The sequence below is a fragment of the Lepisosteus platostomus genome, chromosome 3, assembly GCF_059453375.1.
Source record: "Lepisosteus platostomus isolate fLepPlt1 chromosome 3, fLepPlt1.hap1, whole genome shotgun sequence".
NCBI classification, from domain to species: domain Eukaryota; kingdom Metazoa; phylum Chordata; class Actinopteri; order Semionotiformes; family Lepisosteidae; genus Lepisosteus; species Lepisosteus platostomus.
Genome location: NC_142613.1, coordinates 6,022,808 through 6,034,984, shown reverse-complemented (window position 1 = coordinate 6,034,984; position 12,177 = coordinate 6,022,808). Strand labels below are relative to the sequence as shown.

General features: G+C 39.4%; 1 protein-coding gene across 2 annotated transcripts; it reads left to right on the top strand.

The window, feature by feature from the left end:
• Positions 1 to 679: 679 nt before the first annotated feature.
• Positions 680 to 10,910, top strand: got1l1 (glutamic-oxaloacetic transaminase 1 like 1). 2 transcript variants are annotated; one of them, XM_088624088.1, is made up of 8 exons: positions 680 to 1,037; positions 2,260 to 2,441; positions 3,314 to 3,437; positions 4,536 to 4,753; positions 5,206 to 5,356; positions 5,849 to 6,014; positions 6,637 to 6,779; positions 8,622 to 10,910. In XM_088624088.1, the coding sequence occupies exons 1-8, from the start codon at positions 920 to 922 to the stop codon at positions 8,759 to 8,761; spliced, it is 1,242 nt and encodes a 413-aa protein (XP_088480214.1). In that variant the 5' UTR covers positions 680 to 919; the 3' UTR covers positions 8,762 to 10,910. The 2 variants fall into 2 exon arrangements, with proteins under 2 accessions (XP_088480214.1, XP_088480215.1); XM_088624089.1 differs by lacking the exon at positions 680 to 1,037 and adding an exon at positions 1,510 to 1,810.
• Positions 10,911 to 12,177: the final 1,267 nt, after the last annotated feature.

Genomic DNA, 12,177 nt, shown 5'->3' with positions numbered 1-12,177 from the left:
CTCAGCCATGACCCATGTGGAGTGCAAGGAAACTTGGGGTGCTAACAGTGAGAGCTGCTTCAGTCCTCCTGGAGGTGTTGTGAGGAACAGAGGGTGAGAGAAGCAGATGGCTCAACAGTGCAAGATGAGGAAGACATGGACAGCAACCCCTGTATTCCTCCCTTCCTGTCACAAAGGGCAAAGCAATGAGCTGAGATTTTTAACCACTGGGGCTCAACTTGTACTATAACAATGTTTAATGTAAGAAAATATGCAACATTTATGTCATCCTACACAACAAACCCATGTCCAAGCTATTTCTGAGGCCATGGCAGTGGTGAGGTTCTGAATGGAAGCAAAGAAATGTTCTGCTGTATGTTGACTTTAGTACAGGACTGTGAGAAATGAGCACAGGAAACTGAACAAAACTAAAACCTGAAGACTGACCTCAAAATGCTTAAACCAAAAATTTGTAAATGTTGCAAATGATTTTTCATTTATTAAAAATTTAGCACAGTGTTTCGTCGTATTAGGTGCGTAAGATCTTAGGTAACTGCGTTTTTAATGAACTTTCATGGACTATGCCACTTGCGACACAAGAAAATGGCATAGTTTTTTTTAAAAGACATTCTAGCGTGGTCCAATAAAAGCCGAAATCTTTGCTGTTCGAAAGACAGGAGCACAATGTTACACTTTTGCAGTGTGATAAGTCCCAGAACAACAGGACGTTTCAAAATATTCCCCATCAGCGCAACTCCAGTCTGAAGCTGTAGCTGTAGCTGTATCTTGGCAACCCCTAGTAAACAAAGCAGGTGTTTGAGGAGCACCGGGCGAAACAGCGGAGAGCCCGGAAATAAAGATGAAGGCGTGCTGTACTTGTGGCGGCTGAGTAGGACACTTGGAGACTGTTCAATCATAAACTTTAGAAACAAAAGGCGAAATGTCGACTCTTTCCGTATTTATAGAAACCCCCACTGTCCCGCTGAGCCCGAAAACAACATTATTGGCGGCGTACACAACAAATAAGAACTTTAATAAGGTGTACCTCGGTGCGAAAGGTGAGTGACCCAACACAAGATAACTCCTTTGACGTGGTTGTGGTTGCATGTAATATTTATTTTTAAGCTCCTCATGCTATGAGTATTCAATTTGTCAATTTAGGTTTTAGTAAAGCAAGCAAAATAGTCATTAACCGATAAATATATTGTTTCAGTGTCTTTTACTATCCAAAAAGTAATACAGGTACTGACACTTCTAGCATTCGCCGATGATATATTACATCGACTGTGTAATGTCTCTGCTTTTGTTATCTGCTGACTACAAGTTTGAAATCTTCATCGAGTTTCGGAGTAGACGTCTTTTCCTTCTCGGTTTTTAATGGATTTACAACTGTGAGCACAAATGACTTTTAAATTGTAACGGCGTTGTTGGGGGCAGATATGCCGTAGTTTCGTTTTTTTTTTTAATATTCAACCCAAAGCTTTCCAAATAAAAAAGTGACATTGAACGAGTTTTTCATAACAATCCTAATAAACATTGGAATAGCTAAATCCAATTATTCTCCGTTATTACTGCTTAGAAAGCTCTTCACGCGTTCAACTGTAATGTATTTAAAGATGTATATGTACAAGTAAAGATGTTTGCGTGTATATACAGTATAGAGAGCATATATATTAAATAATTTTAGTTTGTAGTCTTATTTTATATTTGTTATTAAGAATTTGTAGATTTGTCTACTCATGAATAAGACCCCCTTCAATGGACTGGTCCCTCTTCTAGGTTGTATCCTCTCCTGGGTTAGCCCCCTGGCTTGCAACAATGCTGTATTGGAGTAAGCGGTTGTTGGAAATTGATGGATAGACTTCATTACATATACTGTACATGCTGTATACCTACAAATGCACACAAACACACTCTACTGGCAAAACAATGGAGGTACTGTATACTCTAATCACTTTATGTGTTTATTCATATTCAGCATGGTCTCTTCCTACCTTGGGTGCCCAGCACCTTGGGGATACTCTAACTCATCTCAATAGGTATTTCTGTAGAACCTTTACCATAGAACACCATTGTTTACTCATGGTCCAGTACAATAAAGCAGTACAGTAAAATCAGAGTGAAACCATGTGAAGGTTTGACAACGTGTACAAATTCAGATGGTAAGCAGTTGTAAGGAATGGCCACACATTGTCCAGTTGTAAAGGTTTCCTTGAAGACTGTTGAAGTATCACTATTGTTATGTAATCTCTTCTACCTCTGTCTCATTCTCCAACTCAGAGTACCTTACAGAGGATGGACGGTGCTATATGTTTCCTTTTATTTGGAAGATCAAGCTGCGGATGGCAGATGACCCCACGCTGACCTCCAGATATCTGCCCATCTCAGGTTTCCCAGAATTCACTAGAAGTGCGACAGAGCTGGCACTAGGACAAGACAGTCCAGCCATCATTGAAAACAGGGTAATACCTGATGAACTTCACTTTGGTGAGACTGCGTGGTCTGATTGCTTCTGCCTTATAATCATGAACACGCTTCTTCTTGGCTATACTGATTACGAATTCTGACCCATGGAGAAAGCCACACTGACTTGTTTACCAGCTTTGCATATGAAGGGTAAAGTGCTTCTTCAGTAGAAGTCTGGTGGTGTAGTTTGGGCTATGGAGACCATGAACTGACGAGACACATCCCGTGTCAGACTTTAAGCTTCTTCCATGATGGATAGTATCTAGCAGTTCATTTAATTACTTTGCTCTCTTCTTTCAACTCCATTCAGATCCGGTGCCCATCTTTGCCTTATGAGTTTTATTGGAGCATTTTGATATGTTTTACATTAAAGAAGAGGAGGCAGTTGGTAAACTTCTTTGAATTAAATACTGAACCAGACTCCTAAGTTATAGATTTGTTGGTAGTGTTTCCAAGTAGTAATTTACACAATAGTGAGTATTGTTCCTAGGGCTACAGTTAAATTGCATGCTGGTCTCACACAGTCCAGCCTACCTTCATTAGAATAAGTCCTTGTTTCAGTTGCTGGAGTAATTTCTCTCTTCTTCTTAGCTGCTGTGTAGTGAAGCTACATGCGCACAATGGCTGCCACATGTCACCACATGTTAATATCACTTTATGATGATAAATGCTATACGAATGCAAGAAATTATAATTATAATAGAAATGTTTTTATAGATGTATTGTGCACAGTTCCTTCGTGAAGTGGACTGGAAGAGCTGAAGTACAATTAGATGCACCTTAAAAACATCTACTGTCAATCGTACATTTTCAGTTGTTCTGTGTGGCATTAATAACTTTATTTTCTCTGATGGTGTTGCTATTACAGGCAGGAGCAATACAGACAGTGGGCAGAAGTGGGGCAGTTCGTCTGGGGGCGGAGCTCCTACGTCAGTGGTACAATGTGAACATGGCCTGGTGTGGGCCAGTCTACCTCTCCTCTCCCTGTGAAGGTCAGCAGAGGCCTTTCAATTAGGCAGGGTAGTTGAACCAAATAGATACAGTAGGAAAGTCTGGTTAATGTGCCTTAAGAATCCCAATAGGTGCCATGTTTCTAGTATCTGAAGTATTTGTAAACTTTATATAATCATTTTATAAATGCTTTGTATAATTGGTGTAGAGTTCAAAACCTGGAACTGCTGTACTGTTCAAATCCTGGTCTGTATGTCTGTATAGCCTCTTGCATTATAAGTTCTTGGACTAATAATAATGTCTCTTAGTATACTCCATAAGAAAGTGTTAAAAACAATCTGTATCTGAGATTTGAATATTTTATTTCATTCCATAACGCATGGATATTACAATTCTACATCTTCATTTAACTCTACATGTATTTTATGTACTTTCACACCTCTGATATATCCATATTTGATTAAACTAAATATTTTACTGAAATGTAGATGACTTAAAGGACTTAATAGGTTAAATATCTTGAAAACAAAGTAACTGGTAATTGATTTTAGGCAGCACCCCTCTAACCTACATTAATTAATGTTCACACTGTACAAATTGTCAATGACTAAGAGTACTATCATTTTTTAAAGTGCCGTAATTCCATGTATGCTATTACAAATGGGGAGTTACGAAAATATTGCCAACCAAGTGGTTGTTATAGCTAGAGGCACATGAATTCTTAGTTCTCCGCCACAGCTTTGTGTGAAAAGAGTAATAATTCAGGTACACTTGGTAAAACAAGTTTTTATTAACAGTGACAATCCACACACCAAACTACACATAACATAAAAATAAAATACACAAGTTACACAAATTTACAGTCATCCCAGAGGCCTGACGAAAGCCAGGTAGCTAATGGGATGCTTTTGTATGAGCCTATTTATCCAAAAACAAACACTTGACCAACAGCAAACACCTGTCTGCCTATTCTCCCAATACATGTGGAATGCACTGCATATCAAGCATACACATCAAAAACCAGAAGCCTTAATATGCTATGTTATCGTGAACGCAGTAGAACAGGATTACTTTTGTGACAATTTTCTCCCGTATGCTCCAGTCGAGTCACTGGTCCCTTCTTGATTGTCTGTCGTCAGATTCCCTGGCTAACACCTTCCGTGCAGCAGGGATCACAGATGTGCGTCATTACCATTACTGGGATCCAGAGAAGCAGAACTTGGCAGTGGAGAAGCTCCTGGAAGATCTAGAAGAGGCTCCAGAGCTGGCGATCATTGTCCTCTCTGCCTCGGCACACTGCCCCACTGGAACAGACCCCTCCCAGGACCAGTGGAAGCTGATTGCTCAAGTGATGATGGTGAGATGAGCCCCTGGTGGCTGGCTGTCTGATGAAGCATCAGCTTTAATAGTAATTATTATCCAGTATTAAACATTCAACAAGTAAGAGATTGGATCATTTTGATAACACAACCCATTATGTGGGTATTTTTTATTGTAGAGTGTTTGAGAACATTGTATTTCTAGACATCTGTTCCTGCTAGATATCAAAAACACTATAGACTTTTTTCCACTGCAGTAAATTATTTATATTTTTAGTTTGTTTAAGATTATAAGCTCTCTTTTATTTCATGGGAACAAGCCAGAGTAGACTCTCTTCCTGTTTCATAGAGGAAGAGAAATAGGGTTTGTTTAGGAAGAGCTTTGTGAGTGTGGTGTTGATGTAGTATGTAGTAACTCTAGTGAGCTCTTCCAGCTCTAGAATATGACTCCTTGACTTACAGTCTTGTTCATCTCTGATTGCCCTAACAGAAGCGCAGGCTCTTCCCCTTCTTTCTACTGCCAGCTCAGGGGCTGTGCAGCGGGGATCCTGCCCAGGACTCTTGGCCCCTGCGTCATTTTGTCTCCCTTGGACAGGAACTGTTCTGTGCCCAGTCCTTCTCTCACAACTTTGGGCTCTATGGTAAGACAGGACAGCACTGCTCTGTGATGTGTCCCGCACATGTACCAATCAGTATATTGAATGTTTTGGATTGTATTGATGGATCACTGGATGGATGGAAGAAAGCAAGAAAGCAAGCAAGAAAGAAAAAAAGAAAGGGGTTCCACTGTTGAGGGTAGATTGTAGGGTTAAGGCAGAGGTCTCCCCAGGTATCAGAGGTTGTATGTTTGATGTGCTGTCAAGCATGAACCTTTGGGTTATGTTTATCATTGGTCAGATTTTGAATTGGACAGAAAAAGTATTAGAGCGATAGTTGTGCTTCCTTAGGGTCCCTAGTAAACTGTAACCACTGTGAGCATTGTGCCAAGGTATTGTGAATCACTGTAATATATATGTGAGAAGTCTCATGGAATAAAACCTGGAACCATCAAGAAAACAGCAAGTAGGTGAGTCTCAGTGGGCATTATCTTCCACTGTCATTTCACGCTCTTTGTTTTTCTGCTGTGATCTCAGGAGAGCGAACTGGGTGCCTCCTGTTCGTCCTGAAGGAAAGTACCACTTTGTTGGCTGTCCAATCACAGGCAGAGAACATGGTTCGCACACTGTGGTCCCACCCACCTGGAATAGGAGCTCGTGTGGTCACCACAGTACTCAATAACCCCGCCCATCTGGCAGAATGGTGAGCAGAGCATGAGCAAGTGCTCCTACTGATCTGTAAGCTTTTTTTCACTACAGTAAACCCATTACATTAGCAGTTTGCTCACAATTACAGGTAAGATTCCTTTTTTATTTTATGATCAGGGTCTTGAATAAGGACACACAATATTACATGTTGTTAAGGGTGCAGGTGGAAAAACACTAGATTACATACACACGTGGCAGTTCCCATGGCATCCTTAATTGGTCCTATAAATAGAATACAGAACTCCTAGGAATAAAGCCCTGAACAGCCAAGCAAGACCAAGATTTCCTTCCTTGGGGTTAAAATGTGACAGCCAGTGTGTGAGAACCCCCTTCTGTCTTGAAATCTTTCCTGTGTGGCTGATCAGGACTTTTCCGGTTTTACTCCAAGAGACTTATGTATATTCAGAGACTGCTTGTATTTGAAATTAAGTATAAAAGCTTATTTGTAAATGCTGTTTATTTCCCCAATATATGTTTTTAATGTGTGGTGGTACACAGTATTTATTATGAATATATATTTAGAGTTTATTATAAAGTGCTTTGTGGTATGTTTTATGAAAGGCAATATAAAATATGTTTTTTGTTTGTAATTAATATTGTATCTTGTGCGTATGTAGGCAGGAGGGCTTAAAAAGAATCGTGGAGCAAGGTATGCTGGTTAGGGAGAGGCTGCGAGAGAAACTGAGGGTGCTGGGAAGTCCAGGGTGCTGGGATCACCTGACACAGCAGGCTGGGATGTACTGTTACACTGGGCTGACTGGTGAGCTGTCCGTCAGTTCTTCTGGCTTCTGACCTTCTGTGGCATATAAGTCTGTCCTCTGTTTTGTGCAGATCTGATGAAATACTATATATTTCTGCATATGTGTCTATAGGTGTTCAAGTAGGTAGCTGCGTCAGCATGCATAGGCTACAAAAGAACAGCATGAAATAAACCTTTACCTGTTCATATGTCTCTGTAGTCCATTATACACAAGTGCACTGTGAAATGTCTGTTTTTGTCTCTGTGCTACCACATAGCAAGCTCTATTAGTCTCTAAAATGCTCCAGAGAACATCAAGCAACTTCTGTCTATCATTGAATATACCCGTGAATATACCCATCTTTGTGAATTGATCTCATATTGCCTGTGGAGGTGACAATTTGTTTCATCAAATTATTCCAATTCTCTGTTCCTATTAACATGTCTATTTCAGTGCATCCACACATTTAGAAAAAGTTTTTAAAAATAAACTAAAAACAGCAGCACAAACCCTGCTAAATTCTACCATTATACTATATCTAGCTGCAATTATTTTTATGAAGTACCAGATAGGTATTTTATAAAAGCTCATGCCAGATAGATTGAAAACGTAATTAGACCCGCTGTTTGAAGGCTTTTTACCTCTTACCAGTAGGGATTACTTTGCAATACATTTGCTGTGCTCTGCTCATTTGGGGGATATGTCCATCTACTTTTGTGCTTTATTTCACAAAAAATCCCTCGATGTGGGATGTAAATTGACATTCCTTTAGTAAAACACATTACCTTTACTTATCTCTTGAATGATTAATGTAGCTCTGTGGCTGGGGAGAGATTTAATACTACATGAAATGAACTGTTACTTTCTGAAAAATTATTGCAGGCACTGCGTATCTGACTTTTGTTTATCCCATATGACTGTGTCTGTCTCTGTTTATCATTCTGTGTGAGTGGTTACCTGGGTCTCTTTAAAGTTTTTGCTGTCTGCCTCGTTCCATTTCCTTCCGTGCTTGACCATGTCACTTTGTGGGTTCTGTTTGATCCTGCTGTGCCTCTTTTTTTTTGTCTGCCTTCAGCTTCTATCAGTTTTCATTCAGCGTCTGCTGCTACTGTACGTGTTAAGAAAGTCATTACACAGTCTTGCAGTTCTCCTTGGCAGCAGGATGGAAAATTAATGGTTTCAGTGATATCTTCTTAAAATAGCACTTTCTGTTAAATTATTACATAGAGTATAAGGAGATGTGATTAAAATAAATTATTTTTGCCCCAGGATAGTTAGTGACAGCAAATCAATGTTCCAGTAGTTGCACACATTGCAGTATACAGACTATCAGTAGTCATATCAGAATTCATAAATGCATCATAGATATGGAATGACTTCATATTTATCAGGAAAGGAATGGTTTATATTAAAATACCAAGAAAACACTGTGTTTTGCAGTCAGTAGCACAAGCCAAAGCCATACTCAACACATGAGACTGTAATTGTATTTGACCCTTTGGACATGAAAATGTGAAGGAAACATTGTCTTGGCACATGAATTTGTAGATAACAAGTGAGTTGGAATGATTTACTTGTTTCAATGAGTAGATTATTGAGCACAAATGTAGTAGTATCTCAAAAGATTGATATATAACTGCTTTAAAAATACAAAATCTTCTGATTGCATTGTTCTCCTTTCAAAGGATTCCAGGTGTAATGAAGAGTGCATTAAATGTTTTCATTATAGCAACTACTACACTGTATTAACATTCTGAAACATGTGGTTTTATATTTTTGTGTTGTATTATCCTAAACTGTTAGTACATATACAGTATGTACATTTTTCCATTTACCTGATGGGCTTTATTTCTTTTCCGCAGGTAAACAGGTAGACTTCTTGGCAAAGAAAAAGCATGTCTACCTTCCAGCTGATGGCTGCCTGAACATTAGTGCCCTCAACAGTCGAAATCTGGACTATGTAGCTGAATCAATACACCAGGCCGTGACTTGTAACCTCTGACCTCAGGAACAGTCAAGTAATATAAATGATTAAGGAGGTCTAATGCTTAGAAGAAAAAACACTACACTCTTCAAAAGGATGAATTAGCCATAGTTTCTGGTTGATGTTGCTTGTGTTTCAACAGCAGCTGGAGTTACTTACTAAGGGACTGCCTTTTTTGTCCTTTGCCTCCTGTTAAGTGAACAGATTGTCTCAGGTTAAAAAAAAACAAAATTGGAAAATGTATTTCACAGAGTTAAAAGAAAATATGTTGTGGTTTAAATCCCTGGACTTCATAATGTACGCAGGAGGACAGCACCCACTGGTGCAAAATATAGAAAATGTAATAATTGATTCTGCTAATACATTTCTTGCATCGATTTTACAGTGGGTGATCTAAGCTTGGGGAGCAATCAGGAGAAGTAGATTACAGAGCACAGGCTATTGGCAGCAGAATAGCTATAGTTCTAGCCAGGGGTGGATTCCCCAGTGATTTACTCAATAACAGTGTGGACACCAGATGAGGCTAAGTGACCTACCCTGGACTAACGAACCACACTCACTTTGGCTCAGTACAGTCAGCTGATTACATTCAGCAGATGAATAACGGATCAGGCTGCTTTTGTATGCAGCAGTGGTGAGGCGAAGTGATTAAATTGGTGGGGGACCAGGGAGAGAGAGCGGTAAGATAATGGTAGTTGCTGAATTCATCACAGCCAGTAAGATGGAGATCTGACAATCACCACAAGACAAAATAAACTGTGTCGGTTCCACACAACCTTGGGGGTGTGAAAGGTGATTACCATTACTTACAAAAAGGAAATCAAATGGTATGGTAATTGCACACAAAAGGTATCCCCTAAATGTACCACTGTATAGAGGAGCTTGATTGGCTTTTGTAATAATAACAGTAATAGTAATATCCTTGCAGGAAAATGTGATGCAAATTGCCTTCTGATAGATTTGTTAGTGCAGGTCATGTATGAATGGGAAGTTAAATAAAGTAAAGTCAATTTTTTAAACATTTGCTTTCCAGAGTGCAAGTAAAGAATTTCTACATTTAAAAACTCAAAGCACCTATCATTTTGAAGACAAAACACATTGCTCCCACAAAAATGAAGAAAATCATGTTAAATCCTTTGGGGTGTTTGACAAGCATTATGTTGTAAAGTAAGCAAGTAAAAATGTAGTTTTATGTACATTACTATACTGTATGTATATACAGTACCCCTTAACACTATTCTCCTTCCTTTACCGTTGTATAATGAGTGTCCACAAGGCGGTGCTAGTGCTCAGGAAATGTAGCCCTTAGGTATTTAAACGATTTTTTGACCTATCGCAAGTGTTTACTGTGCTTTCTCTTGATTGATTAAAGTGTCTCAAAAACAAAAAAAAGGTGTATCTTGTGCACTTTACAGAATATTACCACTGAAGGTCAATAATGGTTTAAATTCAGTTTCTAGAGGGTACTCTTCTTCCAATATCTCGTATCCCTGTTTAATAGGACCTGCTACTCAGGACAAAATAAACCGATAAAGGCGGTAAAAATATTGGGCGGATCAATATATCTTGAAAAATAATTTGTGTTGATACAAATAGAATCACTGATTCTGCTAATACCACCCTTGCATCCATTTTACAGTGGCTGTTCTAAGCTTGGGGAGCGATGGGGAAGACTACCATTGCATAACAATTTGATGCATTTCAGCACAAAGAATTAGTCAGCATGCAGGACGGTGGTGCAATTTGTTCACATTGCTGACTTGCAGTGCTGGAGCCCTGAGCTCAATTCTGCATCTGTGGTGCTATCTGCATGGAGTTTGTGGATTTCCTCTAGGTACTCCAGTGTCCTCCCACAGTCCAAAGACTGTACGTTAATTTGCTTCTGGGAAAACTGGCCCTGTTGTGAGTGTGGTTGTGACTGTCTGTGCTGTGTGATAGTCTGGTGTCCCATCCAGAGTGTATCCCACCTTCTGCCCGTTGCTTGCCTGAATACACTCTAGGGCCCTCCGACCCTGTATTGGATAGGGTGTTTAGAAAATGGATGGACGGATTAGTCATTGTTCAAAACAAAGACAAAATCATGAATTGAAAATTATACCGTATACTGTATATACTGTAACCTTCATCCTTTATCAGAAATACATTATATGTCTTGTGAAACTGGAAATGGATTTGTATGGGATGCTTTGGGACACTGTATTTTGTTTTCTTGTTACTCTATAAAGGCTTTTTAAGAAACAGTTTTTTTTTTTTTGCTTGAATAGGTTGCACAGTAATTGAAATGTCAGCAGATAAAGAACACAGAACAATTACACAAGAGAATGCCTGACTGTATATTAAGAAATTATACTGCAAACCTGTGGTTATTTTTTTTATTTTATTATCTTGTATGAAATGTATTAACTGAGAACAATCCTAGCATATAACTGCTAATTATTCAGTTTGTTCACCTGTTGTGAGAAACTGTGCTCCCCTCCATTGTTTAACATTCTGATGCTAAATTCTAAATTATGTGAAAACAGGCAAATGATTCTCCTTCAGCAGGTTCGCTGCAAGGTAAGCTTGAACTGAGGCCAAGGGCATTTGTCTGTTCTTTAAAAGTTCAGATTCGGAAAACAAACTAGGAAAGTGAGACATTAAAAAAAAGATTTTGGAATTCTCTTTGGACAAGCCGGTTGGAGATCTTCAGTGTCACCAGCTTTGCAGCCTTGATACAACTCAGAGGTGTGGGTGTGCATACAGTACATGTTCTGAGCAGAGGCTCCGCTAGGCGAAGGCAGCCAGTCTGTGATTGATGCTTGGAGCCAGAGCAGTGCTTGCAATAACATTATTAAAAATGCAATGGTATTGTTAGATCCCAGGGGTGGAAGGACAGGGAGCAGGCATGAGATGCAAGTGGATTTTCAACTCCAGTTCTTTCTATTAAAGATTAAATAACCCCTCTGCAGAGAGTGAAACCTTTGTTGAGTGCAAGCATTGCATATACAGGATTGCCTGTGGCTACAGCCCTTTGTACTGATTGAGTTCCTTACATGCTGGGCTGCTGTTTACTGGACATAACTGGCCGTCTGTGTTAGTGTGAAAAGCAATTTCAGAGCACAGGGCTGTCACAGCAGTGCGGGGATCACTTCAAAATGCTTTCGTGTCCGAGGAAAATGTTTTGAAAAGAGTATGAAACTACTCGCTTGTTCTTGTAAAAAACAGAATGTTCTACATATACATGCCTCTTGGAATAATCCACAGGAACAAATCCCCCTTATTTAGTCTGTGACATTTAATTACCATCTATGTTTTTTCCAGTCAATTTGCAAAATCTTATACTAACACCCCTTTACATATTTGGCTACTCCTGAGCGCAAGATCCATCATGGGAGAGAATGGGCTCCTCACCTATTCAGGCCTTTTTCATGGCCTTATCACATGCCATGCAGTTT

What these genes read in the sequence shown, in the direction of transcription:
- got1l1 (XM_088624088.1), top strand. Translation starts at nt 920, where the DNA reads ATGTCGACTCTTTCCGTATTTATAGAAACCCCCACTGTCCCGCTGAGC. An exon ending in GGTGTACCTCGGTGCGAAAG is followed by an intron (nt 1,038 to 2,259) that starts GTGAGTGACCCA and finishes TCTCCAACTCAG; the next exon opens with AGTACCTTACAGAGGATGGA. An exon ending in CCCGCCCATCTGGCAGAATG is followed by an intron (nt 6,015 to 6,636) that starts GTGAGCAGAGCA and finishes GTGCGTATGTAG; the next exon opens with GCAGGAGGGCTTAAAAAGAA.